At 37.0% G+C, this 20,862-nt stretch overlaps 1 protein-coding gene across 8 annotated transcripts in view; it reads left to right on the top strand.

Annotated features, from left to right (window-relative positions):
- Positions 1 to 20,862, top strand: part of Chl1 (cell adhesion molecule L1 like) — a 218,045-nt gene that overhangs the window by 181,249 nt on the left and 15,934 nt on the right. For all 8 annotated transcript variants that reach the window (XM_057769448.1, XM_057769457.1, XM_057769390.1 and 5 more), the window contains 10 exons: positions 1,268 to 1,434; positions 2,725 to 2,890; positions 5,877 to 6,001; positions 10,238 to 10,339; positions 11,279 to 11,476; positions 12,641 to 12,711; positions 16,403 to 16,625; positions 18,808 to 18,923; positions 19,091 to 19,295; positions 19,493 to 19,615. In XM_057769448.1, the coding sequence (XP_057625431.1) occupies positions 1,268 to 1,434; positions 2,725 to 2,890; positions 5,877 to 6,001; positions 10,238 to 10,339; positions 11,279 to 11,476; positions 12,641 to 12,711; positions 16,403 to 16,625; positions 18,808 to 18,923; positions 19,091 to 19,295; positions 19,493 to 19,615 (1,496 nt within the window). The remainder of the gene's footprint in view (positions 1 to 1,267; positions 1,435 to 2,724; positions 2,891 to 5,876; positions 6,002 to 10,237; positions 10,340 to 11,278; positions 11,477 to 12,640; positions 12,712 to 16,402; positions 16,626 to 18,807; positions 18,924 to 19,090; positions 19,296 to 19,492; positions 19,616 to 20,862) is intronic.

Below are 20,862 nucleotides of genomic sequence, written 5' to 3'. Positions count from 1 at the left end.
TCAGCATTGTGTTCCTGTTGCTTCAGAGAGCCAATGCCTCTGAGAAATAAAGAAAGAAATTTAATTACTCATCCCTCCTGAAGCATTGACTAGACCTGGGATTTTTTTTTCATGAAGAAATATACAGAGCCAATTGTGTTCATAAAGCACACAAAGAATTAAAATAATTCCTAAGACAATTTTAAAGATTGATTTGTTTTTCTATGATGGGTCTAGCTAAGGATTGTTATGACTTCTGGGCTGTCTGATTATTTATCTTAACCTACAATCAATTGCAAACCCAATTAAGACTTTGCTAACATTCATTTTGATTTTAATAATGTTATTGTTGTTTAAGTCTAAACATATCACCCTAAGCATCTGCCATCTTTGTTGCTTTACTGATAAAGTTTAGTTACTTTACTGTGAAATTATTGTGCTATTCCCATACAAGGCCTGAAGTAGGGAGAAAGTAGTGAGGTCAGGCAAGGCAAAAGCAGAGTCATAACTTATCTGATTCAAATGTGAGGTTTTGTCCATTTCATGGTTTTGGTTTTTGACTTCTAAAAATATTTGATGAAAATATTATTTATTTTGATTTCTGAAATGCTTTAAACTTTGCATCTGAGACAAGTCCCGTGCAAGTCTCAGCCTAGCCTTCCCTCTGAAAACCCTGTGCCAGTGGCCCATTTGTCCTCTACAATTGAAAGCACAAGCAATCACTTACTGTGAGATGCACAGGGTTAATCAGGCTGTGACAAGAAGTGCTTGGAGAATGGATGAATGTGGGCGAAAATGAGCCTGAGGTTGATAGGGTAAGTGTAATACATGTCCACAGGAGAGGCAAGACTTCCTGGCTTATAATATTTCTGAATGACCAATGTTCTCCTAGGAGAGCCGGAGGTTGGGAAGGTTTATTATCTGTTTCAATTACTGGCTTCCCCTTTTGCTATCCCAGAGCAATCATTAACTAAAGGCTTTACCATAAATAAGGCAGGAAATATTTATTAAGCTTTGAGGACACATGCAAAGCAGTGCTAGAAGATGTGAGACAAATAGAAGCAATTGGAGAAGTAGGGGATTGGATTCTCTTCAGCTCTAGTCTGTTGGTCAGCTCTGATATACACCATGGAGAGTTCGAAGAGAGAAATTAGTTTCCATGAGTACATTTCATATGGTCTACCAACCACCCGAAGAAGGCATAAGCCTGGATGACATCAAGGAACTATATCTGAAAAATACAAAATTGTGTCCCAATCAAAAATCACTCATTTCTGCATCTCCACAGGGAAGTGGCCGATGAAACACACCCCCTTGAAGGTAGTCGGTACCATACCCACGAAAATGGCACTCTGGAGATCTACAGAACCACTGAGGAAGATGCGGGATCCTACTCTTGTTGGGTAGAAAATGCAATGGGAAAAGCCGTCATCACAGCCAATTTGGATATTAGAAGTACTGTTATATTTTTTTTATGGTCATGAGTTCTCACATGGGTTCAGTTTCTCTCTTTCCTCAAACAAAACAGTGTTATTTAAATTTGAGCACCTTTTAAAGTTCCTTTGATTATATCTCAAAAGCACTCCATTGCATTTCATCTGAAAGACAATGGTAGTATGGCAGGGTGTGATGTTCATGGATTTAGGCCATCTTAGCTGGTAGCTGTGTGTTGTTAGTGGTAGATCTTAAGAAATTCCTACTCAGGCCCGGCGGTGGTGGCGCACGCCTTTAATCCCAGCATTCGGGAGTCAGAGGCAGGCGGATCTCTGTGAGTTTGAGATCAGCCTGGTCTACAAGAGCTAGTTCCAGGACAGGCTCCAAAGCCACAGAGAAACCCTGTCTCGAAAAACTAAAAAAAAAAAAAAAAAAGAAATTCCTACTCAGGTATATTTTCAGATCTATGTTTTATTCCAGTAATGAACTTGAGGTATTACCAAGCATTAGGTTTTCCTTTCTTGTTTTTGTTTGTTATTTCTTTAAGCACTAAAGCTAAATCATAGATGTTTGATCTCAAAACAAACAAACAAACAAAAAAGCAGTTTGACAACTTTGGGCAGGCTTTTTTTGTTCTCTAAAGCAACGAACTAGAAACATTCTTGTCAACCAGGCTTTCCTCTTCAGTGAAGTCCTAGGAAGCTGCCGATAGACTCAGGCTTCACTGACATTTTTAGTTTTCATATTTTTAATCTCAGAGATCCATAGTTTTGATAGTAACACTTTCTTTTGTCCTAAGTTATATGATCCCTGACTCATTCAGGGGGAATCCCAACAAGTCAATATGAAATGTTTAGAGTGTCGTCCCTCCTAAGCTCTGAGAGTACTTCTGAGTAAGAAAACAAGTGCAGCATCCTTTTGTCTAATCCTCCATATTTGTGTGGATACATTTATGCCAGGGCTTCACCATTTCTGATTTAATAATAAGTATGTGCATATAAAATCAACTAACTTTCCAATTCTCCTTATAACATGATTATATATCTGGATGCTACAGAATGAGAACTTATATTATTTTCAACTTCCAGAGACAATTTTAGCTCACAGTTTTGTTATTGACTTAGCAAAGAGTGGTAAGAAAGCGTGCTAACATTAATTGTTTGCCCCTAAATTTTCTCAGGCTTAATGTTAGAAAATTACAGTGGGACACAGCACGATTGGGTTGCTGAGGTTGTCGACCCTTTACACTAACAGAGTGAGCTGTGCTCTGTAGGTCTAACCGCCACCTTTGTTTGATTGACAACCACGCAGATGCCACAAAGCTCAAAGTTTTTCCGAAGAACCCTCGCATCCCGAAATCACATGCACTTGAACTACACTGCGAAAGCCAATGTGACTCCCATTTGAAACACAGCTTGAAGCTGTCCTGGAGTAAAGATGGGGAGCCTTTTGAAATCAATGGCACCGAAGACGGCAGGTAAGTCCACTGCTGTGAATGAACACTGGGTTGTAGGTGAGTTGCAAATTTCATATTAGAAAAAAACAAAGTCCCCAAATTATTCACACTACACTAAAGTACAAAAACTCAAATGTTTCATTCTTCAAATCAGTATTCAGAAGATCTTAAAGTATTTATTGTTTGTTTTATGTCCTTCTTGCTTCTGCTCTGTACTTTTTATAAAATGTGGTTTCTCCTCTCAGAGCTGGAAATAGAAGCCAGGAGAGAGATGCATTTTACCTGCATAGATTTAGGAGCTTCCCAGAGCACTGGGAAGACAGAAAGAGCAAGATGTCAAGAGTGTTGCTTTTGGAGGCGGGGGGTTCTTGCTCATGCATGGGCTGTACATCTCTGATCCAGATATCTGAAAACTCTGCCTCCTTCCCAGACACCGTGCCCATTTGCTGCCACAGGAGACCCAACTGTTGCTAACCCATTGTCTGCCGGAGCCACTGTCACGCTGCATTCTAAACAACAGTCAGTTTCCGTTCCCTTCTCCCTGCCAGTCTCACACGAGTTCTTCTCACCCATAAAATCCCAATTATATCTAGTAGTCATCTCGTTATGACATTCTGCCAACATTATCTGGCCCTTCTGTCAGTAGGTACCTTGCAGAACCCTCGGCAGATATCAAAATCCATGTGGTCAAGTGCATTCTATAGAAGGATATTCTATTCAGTCTCATACCTTTATTTAGGATATAGATTACATTTACAGTATTTTAAATAGTCAATACAGTGTGACTGCTCAGCAAACAGTCATTATTCAGTGTGATTTAGAGAATAATGACACGAAAAGTTGTAGCTGTTCAATACACATCTGTTTAAAAGCTTTTGTCCATCCCTAATCAGTTGAATCTGTGATGTAGAATTTACATATACAAAGGCTGAAGATCCATTTTTGAGAGTATTCTGAACAGGAGGAATGCAGAAGATAGAACAAAGAGGAAAGCTTAAATGACTGATGAGAATCACTGGAGTTTAAGGGCAACAAAAAGATAAAGGGATCAATAGAACCCACTACAATTAAAAGAGTCAGAAAGTCTGCTTTGTCTGTTAAATCACACAAAGGTCAGTTGTGCTTCTGCTTTATTGCCATTGAGTGAGAGCTAGGAATTTATCATTTTGAAGTCAAAACTCATCTGAAATTACACAGTAACTCTGAAGGTCTGGAGATAACCCAAGTTCTCTTTTGATGAGATCTCAGTGGAGTTTTGGTTAAAAGAATGAACTTGAACTCAGTGTTGTTCAAATCCCAATGCTGGCTTAATGGATTACTGCCCTCATACTGTCTGCTTGATGTCTTTCTACCTCCACTTTTTATAACATGACTCGATGAAAAGGAAGAAAAAGCTGGAGCCTAAGACTATTGTGAATTAAGATTTGATGGTCTCAGAAAATAGAAGAAACAGCTCATTGTTCACTATTCCATTTTGGACCATTCATTCATTATTTCTCTAGTTGGTTCCTTTCATGACTGCTATTGCATTGACCTCGTTGTTTTAATGTCTACATATGCATACACATGCCATTTCTCTATGCAAAGACACCAATTTCAGCTGTGACCGCTGACTTATTGCAGTGTGGCTCTTGCCTCATACTACTGACTGACAAATTGCATCATACGAGTTCATATAAGAACGAGGGGCCCTAACTCCAGTCCAGTCAGCCCCATATGGTTCAGTTTTATTTCTTCTTCTTCAAAGTTTTCAGTTTATTAATTTAGCACTAAATTTTTGAATTATGTAAAACTGTCACATTTTCCACAAAAAAGCCATTGATTATATTTTCCCCACTAATAGCTATTACTGTGAATGTACTTAAAATTTAAAGCCGGAAGCTGGGCGGTGGTGGCACACGCCTTTAATCCCAGCACTCAGGAGGCAGAAGCAGGCAGGCAGATCTCTGGGAGTTCGAGGCCAGCCTGGTCTACAAGAGCTAGTTCCAGACAGGCACCAAAGCTACAGAGAAACCCTGTCTCAAAAAAAAAAAAAAAAAAAAAAAATGTGAATAAATTTAAAGATACATTTTATAAAAAACAAAAAACGAAGATTAGTGTTGATATTATGTCTCTAAGTATAGAGCAAAACATAAAATTGATAAAGGACTGATTTTTGTGTGACAGACTGTTGCAAACTGACAAAATACAGAGAAATGGATTTTAAAAATAGCCTTTGAAGTGATTTGCAGAAAGAAGTACAGGACTGCCACCTAGTGGTCAAATGCATTAAATGCTTCAATTATTACAAGTTGGAAATTAGCTATTGGAGGACAGGAAAACATCAAAAGAGGAGAGGGGAGTGAGAAAAATATATAGCTCAATTAAAAATAATAAAGTCTAAAAACATTTTTAAAAGATACTATCAGACTCCATGATAATATTCTGGTTTTGTAGAACTGGGTCGAGTTCTAAAATCTTCTTTTTCCAGAAGCATCCTCCTTGATTCTGTATTAGGTTTGCTGTTATAGCATAACAATTATGTAATTATCAACAGTCACCAGGTAGAGGCAGGTGAATTTCTATGAGTTCCAGGCTAGGCTGGTTAGCAGAAAGCATTCCAGGCCAGCCTGGGAGCCAGGGAATTTACACAGAGAAATCCTTTCTTCAAAAACTAAAAACCAAAAACCAAAGCCCCTAAAATTTCCTAGCTCTGTTAGTATGATATGAAGTTTGGCCAGCCCAAACTTCTGTCACAACCCATAGGTCACAGATGGTTGATTATATAATTTGCAAAAATATGATCCCATTTAATACTGTGTAGTCGTGTGTATATTGTGAGACTGTATTCCAGGTTTTCATCTGTGACCTTCTCTGGTAACATCTGCATTGTATGAGCTGGCCTCATCACTCTTGAATCATTGTCCATGCAGAAACTTGTATCATTGGTTGTGAAAGGAATGTATTTCTGCTGTTGGACATGTTCTTACCCACATCATGTACTTTTTGCTGTCTCCCATCCCAACAGAATATTGATTGATGGAGCTAATCTGACCATATCCAACATCTCGGTAGAAGATCAGGGTATTTATTCCTGTTCTGCTCAAACTGCTCTTGATAGTGTTTCTGAGAAAACTCATGTAACAGTCCTTGGTAAGTGAAAACAAAGAGAATCTCTGCCTCATGCTTCCTAGGAGTGCTTAACTTCCTTTGTTTCTAGGCGTTAAAGCAAATGATTACTTGGGCCTCTGCTCTTAAAGTGAAATCTGATTTTTTTGTTTGTTTGAAGTGCAACTTTGCTTTTAAATTATTTCTGCTTTTCTCACATAAAAGAAATTAATTAATGCCTAATTATTTTTCCCTATGTGGGAACTTTGCCAGTAGCAGCAGGAGATAAGCGATGCTGGCAGTGAACAGAAAAGCCAAGGTCTTGATCCATCCATTACTACTGCTCATAGATGTAGAGCTGAGAACAGAAGAGAGTTCTATGGAGAGCCAGGAGTGGATGCTTGGTGTTTACACTCTACACCAGAACCTTAGATTGAACTCTCAGCACCCCAGGAATCTGAACGCAGACATCAAGTAGTCTATAAAGGAACATATTTGAATGTTTTAAGTACTAATTGGAAAACAGTGTGTACACCCCACTGGTACAATCAATGTCATTAACCCTGAAATCACTAGCGTTTATAGCCCTCAGACCATCTGCTGGCTGCTTTCCAAATGCCTTTCTCTATTAAGTCATCACCAGCTCTTCCTCCTGGAAAGACAACCCCAGCAAACCATTTAAGATGTAGCTTTCACTACAGGAATAGCATCCTGAGAAGTGTGGAGGGCATTCACACCCTTTCTTCTTGCCCTCTATGTAGGCTCGCTGAATCTCACTGCCAAAGTCATAGTTCCTCCAGGAAGATTTTCCCAAAGTAATTCCTTCTGAAAGGATCCTCCCACCATTAGAATTTCAAGTCCGCCTCAAAAACAGGCTCTGTATACTCTGTCTACATGCATTTAGGAGGAGTTTCTGCTAACACCCATTGACATTTCCTAATGTGGTCAGCTAAATATTACCCGAGACCCCACCCTCTACAAGTAGCTTAACAGTTTTCCATCATGGAAAGTGAGTTAGCTGCTGTTGAATTCCGTTATATGAAGCCAGTAACTACTAAGCTGTGTCCAGTTAAGTACAGGTTACATTGGAGCAGGTCTAGACTTGGCTCGTTGGGTGAGATGTTAAACTCTAGTAAGTAAGCTTCTTCAGGACTCTGCAAGTGAAAATATTTTATCCTCTCTTAGCTATTCTAGCAGCATTTAAAAGTTATAGAAGCTGAGCATCTGGTAAGCAATGCTGCATCTCAGGCAGCATGAATACAGAACATCTGGACACGTGAGCTTTCCTCCTCAGGATTTTGAGTGATGGCAGCATCGGAAGGTTGGTTTTCTGCTGTTGGCAGCCACCTTCTGAATTTTATTGCAAGTTTTAAAATCCACCCTTATCATTACTCCTTCATTTTATAGTACTGTGAAATCTTGGTAATTTTAAATATACAGCGGCTATGATCATACATGCTGTTTATTTACATGGTGATCGCCTAACAATGTAGTAATATTTGAAATTTTTTTGATAAGATGGGGTGATATTTTAAAAATGCTTCCTTGGCTTTAAAGTATAATTTTTAAGTTTTAATATCTGATTAAAACATACCAATAATTGACCATAAAATTATTCTGGTTATGTGTATAGCTTCTAAAATATTTTATCGTAGAAAACAATATTTTAAAAGCCTAGACATAAACAAGTTTTCCTAGAAGTTGCTTCCAGAAATTTTAGCATAAAAATATTTTAAGAGGAGCTGGAGAGATGAATCAGCAGAAGATCTCTGGTAAGCTCTGTAAGTTCACTTCTCAGCACCCACATGGTGGCTCACAACCACCTATAATGAGATCTGGTGCCCTCTTCTGGCCTGCAGGCATATATGCAGGCAGAGCACCATAATAAATAAATAAATAAATAAATAAATAAATAAATAAACAAATAGATAAATAAATAAATAAATCTTTTAAAAAGTATATTTTAAGAAGCAGTTTTCAAAGCCGTTGTTCCTTGGGTTCCATGTGATATTAGAATAAATCAGATTTTCATCTCAAGTGAAACATGGTCATTGGGATGGGCGAGGAAACCTCAGGATGTATTGGATTCTTAGCAAATCCCAAAGAAGAAAGTACATTCTCTAAGCCTGCAAATATAGAACACTATGAAAGAATACATTTTGCGAGGAAGGAAGACTGGGAAGAACCTATGGTTTTGTGCACTTCTGGCAAGCAGTCTGCTCATGAAGCCCCAGCCTGGAGAAACGGTTTTTATTTAAGTCCCTGAACTTTGAATAGAGTTATATGCCAAACTTTAAAAGTAAACATGTTCCATTCTGAACTATAAATAATACTTTTGTCAATGTTCACTTAACAAGAACTTGTCAAATAATAGTTTGGCCAGCATGGATAATAATAGTTTTACTGTCTCCTCCAAGCTGAAACATATGTTCTCTTTGAATACTAGGAATATTAGAGCAAATTTTGACAGTAAAGTTTATTTTGGGCAAGAATTCCCTGTTTTACATGGACACAAACAATTTTTATATATATATATATATATATATATATATATATATGTATACACACAAACATATATATAGTTTAACACTTAAATATTTGTACTTGCTTTTGATTTACCGGTTTTGTTTCATTTGTCAGTGCCCAATATGTATCTGGCATCTGCGCTGGCATCTCTCTCGTGCCTAGATTCATCTCCTCTCCCTCTCTTTCCCTGGAAATCCCACATATCCTCTCCTCCCTAGCTACTGGCCTTTCATCTCTTTATTAAACCAATCAAAAGGCACCTTGGCAAATAGAAATCTTCACAGTGTACAAAAAGATTATCCCACAACAGGTAGTTTATCGATATTCTTATTGTTACTTTTATGCATCACTAATAAAAGTAAAATAGTTTCAAGGCTCAGCTTCTCTTTGAATCAGTTCCCAAGAGAGGCAAATACTCTCACCAAATAAAATAACATTAATAAGAGGCCTGCTGTTTTCTGAGGGAGGTAGTGGGGAAGTGGATCTGGGGAAAAGGGATGTGGAGGAGAACCAGGAGGAGTGCAGGGAGGGGAAGCTGTGGTCAGAATGTGTTGTATAAGAGAAGAATAAGTTTCAAAAGGTGAGAATGTGCTTTGTGAACGTCAAAGAATCTTCAGTGTGTAAAAGGACTATTGCTACCCTCAGCGTGGTGCATCCTCAGGTGGAGACTTGAAAGATACACTGGTCTTGATTTGGACCTTGAGATTTCAGTCCAGTGCTCCAATGTGGGTCTCTGTCTCTGTGTCCTTTCGTGGCCTGATGGAGGTTAATATTCAGGAGGATGCCTATATGTTTTTCTTTGGGTTTACCCTCTTATTTAGCTTCTCTAGGATCACGAATTATAGGCTCAATGTCCTTTATTTATGGCTAGAAACCAAATATGAGTGAGTACATCCCATGTTCCTCTTTTTGGGTCTGGCTTACCTCACTCAGGATAGTGTTTTCTATTTCCGTCCATTTGCATGCAAAATTCAAGAAATCATTGTTTTTTACTGCTGAGTAGTACTCTAATATGTATATATTCCACACTTTCTTCATCCATTCTTCCATTGAAGGGCATCTCGGTTGTTTCCAGGTTCTGGCTATAACAAACAATGCTGGTATGAACATAGTTGAGCATATACTTTTGTTGTATGATAGGGCATCTCTTGGGTATATTCCCAAGAGTGGTATTGCTGGTTCCAGGGGTAGGTTGATTCCGAATTTCCTGAGAAACCGCCACACTGCTTTCGAAAGTGGTTGCACAAGTTTGCATTCCCACCAGCAAAGCCTGGGTCTGAAAAAGCATGGGATAAAACCGGACTCGCTGAACATAGCGGACAATGAGGACTACTGAGAACTCAAGAACAATAGCAATGGGTTTTTGATCCTACTGCACGTACTGGCTTTGTGGGAGCCTAGGCAGTTTGGATGCTCACCTTACTAGACCTGCATGGAGGTGGGTGGTCCTTGGACTTCCCACAGGACAGGAAACCCTGATTGCTCTTAGGGCTGACGAGGGAGGGGGACTTGATCGGGGGAGGGGGAGGGAAATGGGAGGCGGTGGTGGGGAGGAGGCAGAAATCTTTAATAAATAAATAAATAAATTAAAAAAAAAAAGATACACTGGAAGCTTTGACTACTAATTCCTCTCAGGAAATTGAACTTGGCTGATGGTCAATGATCTCGCAATCTCTTGAAAAAGGTGGAACCATCTCTGCTCTGGCACCCGTACTGTGCACTGTCACATTACAGCTATCTTGTGTTATTGATTAGGTGTTCCAGACCCTCCAGGAAACCTTCTCTTGTCAGAAAGACAGAACAGGAGTGTCCGGTTGTCCTGGGAAGCTGGAGATGACCACAACAGCAATATCAGTGGTAGGAAGCTTAAAATGACCTTCATCTTTACCCAGCTGTGTCAATGCATATCATAGACATTTCAATTACCATTGGGAGATTATCCTTTTAAAAATAGATTTGTGTATTTGTGTGTGTGTTTGTGTGTGTGTGTGTGTTCATCTTCTTATATATCTGTGAAAGTCAGAAGAGGACATTGAATTGGAACCCTCTCATACTGTCCTACCCTCCCTTCTATTGTCCATCTTCTATTAGTACATTTTATTTTTTTACTATCTAGCTTGGAAACTTTAATTCTACTTTCATGTCACATATATGTACATGCTTTTAGGTGTTTATATAAGACCCTAAAACCACAAATGAAAATGAACAGATAATTTTATCTTCTTGAGATTAACTTAATTACTTCGTATGATTTTCTCCACACTTACTCATTTTTCTCTAAATGATGTGACCTTTTTTTCAACTTGTTGTTTGTTGTTGTAATTTTTGTAAACTCCTGTGTATGCAGGCGTACATGCATGCATGTGTACACTTGTCTGTGTATGTGCATGTATGTAGGTCAGAGTTCAACCTTGAGTGTTGTTCCTTAAGCACTGGTTACCTTTTGGTTTGTTTGATTGTTTTGAGACAAGATCTCTCATTGGCCCATGACTTATCAAGCAGACTAGCTTAGGGCCTAGGAATAGTAGTGATTCTTTTGTTTCCACCTTTCCCTTACTGAATAGGAAGACACACAACCAGGTTTGTGATTGTGTGAGTGTGTGTGTGTGTGTGTGTGTGCGCGTGTTCTGAGAAATGAACACAGGGCTTTAAGCTTTCAAGAAAAAAAAAACCTTTACTGCTCTGTCAGTCTCAAAATCATTTTTCTTTTTTAAGCTCTTAATGTTGCCAAGAAATCTTCATAGACCATCAACAAATTCAGTATGTTTTAATGGTTTGTCCACATTCTTACCTCAGAGTACATTATAGAATTTGAAGGGAACAGAGAGGAACCTGGGAAATGGCAGGAGCTAACTAGAGTCCAAGGAGAAGAAACAGAGGCTGTGTTATCTTTGGCTCCATATGTAAGATATCAGTTCAGGGTCACAGCTGTGAATGAAGTGGGGAGAAGTCACCCCAGCCAGCCATCGGACCATCATGAAACTCCACCAGCAGGTATGGATGGCCCCTTCGTGTAACAGAACATTTTATACTGACAGACAACAACCACAATAAAAAAACAAAACAAAAAATCTTTTACATTGGCCAACTCTTTGGTTTTGAACACATTTAAAAAAAAAGATTACATATGTAATGTAGGACTTTAGATTCCTCCAAATAATTTGAAAAATTGTATAAAACAGCAACGTAGAATATTAGAAGTGATTCTTTTAATTTTTAGAGTTGTCTAATTGTTTGATAGTAAACAGAAGATTATTACTCTGAATAGTTTTTGATAGTATTTAATTTCTGAATAGCTAAATATCATGTTTGAAGTAGATTTTATCATGTAAATTCTAAATGGAAGTTCAGTGTATAAAGGAAGCCATGGATTCAGTTTCCAAAGAGAAGATTTTAGCTCATACGAAATCTTTTAATATTTTAAAACTGTGCACTAGTGTTAGGCCTTATGCACTTAGCCTTTTTGTATTTCAGTGTTTATGTAAATCATCAGTATAATTTTGTAAATAACCAACAGAGACAATGAAAGCAATTTATACTACAGAATTAGCATCAGGCAGTATCATTGCCATAAAATAGTGTTTGCTTTTTCTGGAGTAAAGTAAGCATACTGGGTTACAATCTACCTTCTGACAAGGAAAAAGCAAAGTGAATTAATCCTGAATCTGGTGCTTGCATGATTTTAGTTTGCATGGGACTCTGCTAAAATTCTTGTTAGGGTGCTTCTAATAAAATGTCTCAGCCTGAATGTATTTTATTTCATGAAAGTTTCTTGTTAATGTTGATACATGGATTTCAATTTCACTCTGCTAGAGGCATATGTTCACAACATCCACATCTCTCAATAATTCTGACAGAAAAGTGCAGTTTGAAAATGAAAACATGTATATTAAAGCAGGCTTAGAATTTTAATTAGCAGGCTTCAATTTAAGATATATGTAATAAATCATGTACTGTCCATAGAATAGCAATTATAGAACACCGAGAATGCTGTTTTACTCCTTTTAGTAAAATGTATTGTCTTCTTAGAAATTTGATTTACTGAAATTAATAAATATAAAATGTTTGATTATTTGGCTTTTGAGGGGTTAGGTATGATGTTTAATCAACTGGTTACTATACAATGTAAAAATATTTTTAATGTTTGTCATTTCTCAGCTCCAGATAAGAATCCACAGAACATCAGGGTTCAAGCATCCCAACCCAAGGAGATGATTATAAAATGGGAGGTGTGTATTCCCTATAATGTTAATGTGCTTTCTCTTGATTATTTATTCATTTTAAGTAGGTTTGTTAACTATAATGGCATAACAGGATTTTTTAAGAACAACACAATAATTGGAGAATAAAAAACTAAATTTTGATTTGTTGTCAATGCTTTAAGATTACAGTGATTAGAATTAGCTATAAAATAGAGATGCAATTCACTGGTAAAGTGCTTGCCTAGAAAGAATGAGACCTTGGACATAAATCAAGAACTAAAATACAAACAAAAGGAATTAGTATAAAATGGGGATTATTTCTGGAAAACGATTTAATGATAGATAAAGAAATTGATCTAGATGATATCTGTTAGGGGAAACTTCAAATTTCTAGTACTTTGAAGTATTTTAGATATTTTACAATTAAACTATAGTAAAAATCTCTTGCCATATGGTCTAATAAATATTACACAAATATCCTCCCAAAAGAAGAGCCATAGGTCTTATAAGCATTAACTCAGATTCTGAATACAGCCTCATCTTTCTCTACTTTAGACACAGACACTGAGGGCCTTCCAAAGTTCCCACACTAAAACTATTAGAAATTTATTGGGAAATGTTGTTAAATCAAATCACTCTTTGACTTTGGCAAAACAATTTATATCTGCTGAGATAACTTTCATGACAGTATTATTTCATTATGTAATTCACAAGTTTATTCTGGAACCAGGAGTCATGTTGTAGATGTATCAACTGGGCCTGGGTACCCCACAGACACTTGTTCTCTGTGCTTTGGTTGATTGTCATTGACTATTATTGCAAAGAGAAGTTTCTTTGATGAAGGGTGAGAGCTACACTTATCTGCGAATATATAGATAGATATTAGGAATGTAGTTAGAATTATGCTTAAGTAGTAAATTGGTGCTAGTAAGTTCTCCACTAAAACCCTTGACATCACAACTCCAAGAGGTTGGCTAGATTTCCAGTACCAGGGATGATTTCTCTCTTAGGATCCACCTATAGACACACAACTACAGTCAACTAAGGGATATTGTGTGTAAGAAACAGTCTTCCCCATGGATTAAAAATCCCTAAGCGATTATTTAATACTTAATGTTCAACCCTAAAATATATACAAACAAGTAAAACTAAACAGATTGATCAGGTTGTATTTATATATTTAGGCATGTGTGTGTGTGTGTGTGTGTGTGTGTGTGTGTGTGTGAAGCAATAGTAACCAAAGAAAAACAAACTACAATGTTGAGCAGGAGTAAGGCAGGAGTCCCTAGGAGAGGTGGGAGAGAAGAAAGGGAAAATGATATCATTCTATTTTACTTAAAAATTTATAATATTAAAGTGTGGATTTAAATCATCTAAAAGGTTTTTTTTTTTAAAAAAAAAATAGCTGTTGCCATAGTTTCTGTTCATTGTTCCTAAACATATTTAAATGAATTTTAAAATTTGTTTCAATAACATAACTAACTTTAAAGAAAATGGGTAAATAACACCTAAACAACAAACAAGTGAATAATTTGCCCAGACAGTAAGCTGCACTAGGGAAGTAGGAAATTCTTCGACAACTAGCTTAAATGGGCATAGCCAGGGTATTCAACTCCCAAGTGCTAAAGGTTTTATTATATGAATTGAAAGTTTCACTTACACTTAAAAATGAAACTAAGAAAAATTAAATGGAAAATGAAGGGAACATCATGGAAAACATTGTTTAGAAACTGTGTTGCATTTTCAGAAGTTGGCAGAAGGGTGCATTTTAACTATTCTTACCACACAAATATACATATTTATGGCACAGTGCAAACGTACATGATTTTTACCATTACTATAGTCTACAATATAAACATATTCAAATTAACATGTGGTCTATGCTAAGTACACACAATTTATGTCTTGATAACAAGAGCAGAGGCTTTACAGGCCCTTCAATGACTTTTATAGATTCTTGTATCCCTAACTTAATAGTATCTTTCTAGAGACCCCTTCACTGTCGTCAGGGCTAGAAGAGAAAGGGAAGGCTAGTGGTTTCTTTACCCGATTCATCTTTGCTGTTCTGAAACTGAACTTGCCTTAAGTTATTTGAGAATTACTGAAATTTTATTGACTATTGCCTCAAAGCAAAATACAAAAGTCCTTCAGAAGCTCAGGAACCAAATTGGCAAAATAACTAAGCAAATTTTCTTAACACTGGCACAGTTTATTTTATAATTTGTCAGAGCACATTATTAAATGTATGTTTTTTCTTGGAGCAAAATAGCAACAAATTGAATAATGTTAATCTTACATATTCATTGTCAATAAGGATTGAAAAAATATAATTCTTGATTGTAGTCTGGACCTCAAAGTTTGTATCAGAGACTAAAGAGTTGGCTTGGTGGTTAAGAACACATACTGTCTTATAGAAGATTGAGTTTTTTTTTTTTCTGAATACCCATGATAGATGCACCACAACCTTCTGTAACCTCATCTCCAGGTGTTCCAATGCCTAGATTGGAGTTCAAGGGCACCTCCAACTCACTTACACATACCCACACACAGACATACTGCATATAAGTAATTAAAAGTAAAAATAAATTCTCATACAGCACTCAGGAGACAGAGGCAGACAAATCTCTGAGAGTTTGAGGTCAGTGCTGAGATTAAAGGCATTTGCTACCAGCTTAAGAGTCATTTGTATGTGTGTGTATGTGTATGTGCATGTGTGTGTATATGCGTGTGTGTCTCTGTCTTTATATTTTTCTCCTAGTTAGTTTAAATAATTACTTTGAAATAAATGTAAAACTAAAATGGTTTGTTGATAGAGCATTCTGCTTTCAGTGTGATTCCAACCGATGCTTCTAATAAGTACTTTAGCCAGTTGTATTAAATGAAGAAGAAGAAATGGTACAAGAACATTTTATATGACATTTAATCACCCACATACACGAAATTACTCTTAATATAAATTAACTTCTAATCTAGGATGAAAATGCATTTTAAGTGAATTTTTATATAAATTACTGAATCATTTAAATAAAGTACCCATTTGTAAAATTAAATTGGTGATTTAAACCACATTATTTTTCTTTAAAGTTTTCCTTAATTAAAAACTAAAGTGGAAATAATCAATTTCTAATTTGAAAAAAAAAAGAAACTCTTCCACAAAACCTTTGTATATGGCAAAATAAAGTGAGTGAAATAGCTATTTTGTGTCAAGGAGCTGAGAAAGTATTTATTAAAAAGAGGAAGTACTGATTCTGGGTCCTTTCTGTAAACATGTCCATTTTCCAAAATTAAAGATAGTTTCATCTCCCTCTATTAATGGAAGCTGGAACAGAATCTTGTGGAGGAAAGTATTCTGCCTGAGGAGCCATGGCCCAAGAGTTCATGACCACATAGTTTCTGTTTCTTTGATAGAAAAAAATATAGAACATAGCAGAAGCTTGAAAAAAACTAAAACACTATTTTCAATTTATTTTATATATGAACATTTAGGTTTCACCATATGTGTGTAACTCGGGCTCCTAAAGTGTCCCATGTCTTTGAATGGTAGAAGATTTATGTGTAAGATTAAACAAATAAATTGACAAAAATGCTCCTGACTCCAAGGAGCACAGTTAAGATCTCTAATTTGTTTTTCAGTTAGTCATATATTCTTTAAAATGAGTCACTGCTACCTTTTGGTCAACATATCTACAAGTCCATTGAGTGTGTCTTTCTGTTTTAGCCTTTGAAATCCATGGAGCAGAATGGGCCAGGACTAGAATACAGAGTGAGCTGGAAGCCCCAGGGAGCACCAGAGGAATGGGAAGAAGAAACAGTTACAAACCACACGCTTCGTGTGATGACACCTACTGTCTATGCTCCTTATGATGTCCAGGTTCAAGCCATCAATCAACTCGGCTCTGGACCTGAGCCTCAGCCAGTGACACTCTATTCAGGGGAAGACTGTAAGTGGTTCATCCTTAAATCTTAAACACGTTAAGAAAATTTTCAAGTTACCACATTTGTGTCAGCATTTTCAAGTACCTATTGCTTACAAAGACAACATACCATAGTGGGAGGCTGCTTGTTCATTCCCAGCTTCCCAGAATCTAAATAACCACACAGAAACTATATTATTTGCAAACTGTTTGGCCAATACCTTAAGCATATTTTTAACTTGCTCTTATAAACTAAACTAACCCGTCTCCATTAATCTGTATATCGCCACATGGCTGTGTCTTACCGGGTAATATTTGGTCCAGCATCTGTCTCTGGCGGGACTACATGGCTGCTTCCTGAATCTGCCTTCTCTCTCTCTCTCTCTCTCTCTCTCTCTCTCTCTCTCTCTCTCTCTCTCTCTCTCTCTCTCTCTCCAACATACTACCTGTGAAACAGAAAAGTAAATACATGCATGCCTCAAAGTTAGGGTTGATTTTGAAGAGAGTTAGTTGATCAAGGTAATGTTAAAGAAATACATGGCTTGTTGATAGAGTTCTGACCCAGCATGCACAAAGCTCTGTGTTTGAAGCCCTGGTATGATGAAACTCAGTTGTGATGGCAAATGCCTTTAATTCCAGTACTTAGAAGGTAAGGATTGAAGGATTAGATGTTCAAGGTCATCCTTGGCTACATGACACACAGAAAGCCAGTCTTGGCAACATGAGACACAGTATCAAAAGAATAATAAAGTTCTGAAAACAACGACAAAAACCAAACCATAACAACAAAATAAGTATTTTGGAAGTTTCAGCCTTATTCAAGAACTTGTTAAAGTTCTTTATATTTTGAAAATTAAAGACCTGGAAGCATCACAAGCCACAAGCCTCTGTGAAGGAACATAACGATCATGAGGTTCCCAAGGTTTCCTTAGATTAACCCTTTCTTGCCGAGGACATCTTAGCAACAGCCTGCTACAATTCTCTGGGCCTCCTTTGTGTGCCTGGAGTCTGCCAAACACAGATGAGATACACACCCAGATTTGAGTATGAAATTTTAACCATATGAATAATTCTAAAGTAGCTGTCACAAAGTTATATTATTAAATATTAATAGCATAATAACTGCTACAACTATACTTCCAGAAAAAGAAAAGACGGCACTGGGCAATTTTCCATATTAGGAGATAGTCTCATTTTCTTCTAGTATCTGGAGTCATGTTTTGAATGACGAAGGTAAGGTCAAGAATGAAAATAATCTCTTATCCTACCGGTCTTCATATTATTGTACTCAAATAAAAAGACACAAAGAACACCATTAATGAACAATTTGTCTTGCTGGCTCCTTCATAGTAATCTTGGTTCTAAAGAACAGAATGACAGTGCTGGTCTCATGACAATATACTACAGTGCATATGAGTTGATCCAGGTAGAGCTTCTAAATACCTGAAGCGTAGTACAAAGTCAATTCATGTTGATTGTTATCTTTATTTTTGCTGAGATAAACACCATGTACAAAATCAACGTGAGTAGAAAAGAGTTTATTTAGGCTTATAACTCTTAGGCCAAGGCTCCATCACTGAAGGAAGTCAAAGAATTCCAGACAAGAGCCTGGAGGCAGGAACAGATGTAGGAGAGGCCATGGAGGTTCTCTGATTTCCACAGTCTGAATAATTTTACAACCCAGGACCACAAGCATGGGGGAGCTAGCACCCACAGCGGGCCAGGCCTTCTCAGGTCAGCAATGAATCAATAAATTGTCCCCACAGACTTGCTTAAAGGCAATATAATGGAGAAATTTTCTCAGCTTGAAGTTGCTTGTTCACTGATGACCCTGACCTAAGTTGACAAGATAAAGAAACAACCCAGAATCTGGCCAAGACAACTGTTCTCTTAATGTCAAACTAATTCTTAAATAATTTCATCATGTTACTGGGGCTGAGTTTTCTTCTTGTTCAGAGAACATGCCAGTGGACATAGCTTTAAATTTCCATTTGCATTTTCTCTCATTACTGTCATCATTTCTCAATAGGATAGATAAAGTAACTCCTGTGATCTCAGGAAGTCCTTTGTACCAAGAGACTGGTATTGTTTGAAACCAATAGCACATAAGTGCACTCTCCAGGCTAAATGTCATGAAGATCACTTTTGGAAGGAGATTTTATGAATTGTGTGTAAGTCATTGGATGCTAATCAGTTTTAATGTTTACAGATCCTAGTACAGCTCCTGTGATTCATGGTGTTGATGTTATGAATAGCACATTAGTTAAAGTGACCTGGTCATCAATTCCAAAGGAAACAGTACATGGGCTTCTGAGAGGATACCAGGTTAGTATCAGGTTGATATTTTTAAGTAATTTTTCATCTCATTTTCACTTCTTAAATGATACTGTTGAATTTGTTTCTTTCCTGAGATTTTTTAACTGATTTGAAGAGGGCAACTGAGTATCGTTTACTATGGCTGCTATGTTACAGGGTTTGCATCTTCTTTGCAGATAAATTGGTGGAAAACCAAAAGTCTGCTGGATGGAAGGACACATCCCAAAGAAGTGAACATCCTAAGATTCTCAGGACAGCGAAACTCTGGAATGGTTCCTTCCCTAGATGCCTTTAGTGAATATCACTTAACAGTCTTAGCTTACAATTCCAAAGGAGCTGGTCCAGAGAGTGAGCCCTATATATTTCAGACCCCAGAAGGAGGTGAGAATATGAAAAGAGTCATCTATGCAAATTACCCAATATCTATGTTAAACATTCCCTTCATTGTTGATAGTTAACATGCAGCTCAGAGGACGTTATATCTTGCTTTCTATAAATGTGTTATCTAAAGGGAATTTTTTGTTTTTCTAGAAATTCATTAGTTTATGAGTGCCCATTTATGATCTTGTGTTTTCTAGTGCCTGAACAGCCGAGTTTTCTCAAGGTAATCAAAGTCGATAAAGACACTGCCACTTTATCCTGGGGACTTCCTAAGAAGCTAAATGGAAATTTAACTGGTTACCTTTTACAATACCAGATAAGTAAGTACAGAATTGAATTAGATTTAATCTACTGAAGATTCAGTTTTTGTTTAAGGAATTAGGTTGCTACACAATGAGCAGTATTCCCTATAGTGCAAGGAACAGTAAAATAAAGGTAAGCTGAAAACTCTGTGTGTTTCAAAAAGAAACCTTTGTTTTATTGGAACATGGCTATGTTCACCAATTTACATATTACCTATAGCCATTTTCTCACAAGAATAGCAACTGTGAATTAGGGCAACAGAGTTTGCATTTTCTCATAGTATTAACTATTCACATTTTATATTTACAAAAGGTCTGTGGACTTCTATTTTGTAACTAAAACAGTGATTACTAAGGAAAATGTGTGTACCATCTATTTGTGAGTAACTTTGAGAATTATGAAACATGCCAGGGGGCAGAGTTAGTGAATAATGTAATGGAGATTCAAAGTATATTCATAGCACCATAATAAGACTGACTCTTCCAAGGAAGTTGAATGATTCCGTTCTCAAGCCTAAATATATTTGTCTGGGTAGAACCCCTTATTGATAGTTTGCTAGTCAGGCAGGCCATGATGAGAGACTCAGAAAAATCTCTGCATACTTCTGTCTCACTAGATTGAAAACAGTTAAACTCATTTAGAACTTTTTAGAGTCATAACATCTCCTACCTGAAACAGTCATCAAATATAAGCATGATTTCATACTGAAAAGTGGAACTTTAGTCATATCTCAATGATAAGACTTAACATCCATGAGTTGTTAAGTAGCCCACACACTGAACTCTTAAGCCATTCCACCCACCCTGTTCACAGAAATCAATCTAATTGTGGCCCTGGTGGGTTACTCTGCTGTCTCTTGAGTTTTCACGTCTGGGTCACATATGAGCTTTAGGTCCCATTGATTGCTGCTGTGCACTGCACACCTGTTTAAGTAAATAAGAATGAAATCCAAGAGAAGTCATGATTTTTACCATTTGTTTGCTTTGTAGTAAGTGCTTCCCTGTGCTGTTCCATGCAACCTTTGCAGAGCATGCTGTAGTGTACATCAGTCCTCTTTTATGGATGAAGGAATCGATACACATAGTCCACTTGTATTTGAAGGTCACACCACAATGTTAAGTGCTAGATTAGGATGAATACTCAAGTCTGTCAATGTCTAAATTTTGAGTTTTTAAGCCACACTCATCCAAGGAATAATTTTTAAGACTGTGGACAGAACTGATATATTTTAAGAGTTTTATTTTTTTTAAATATTTATTTATTT

This window comes from Chionomys nivalis, chromosome 1 (genome assembly GCF_950005125.1).
Source record: "Chionomys nivalis chromosome 1, mChiNiv1.1, whole genome shotgun sequence".
Taxonomy (NCBI): domain Eukaryota; kingdom Metazoa; phylum Chordata; class Mammalia; order Rodentia; family Cricetidae; genus Chionomys; species Chionomys nivalis.
The sequence above is the reverse complement of the archived record's forward strand: the minus strand, read 5'-3'. Positions and strand labels throughout refer to the sequence as shown.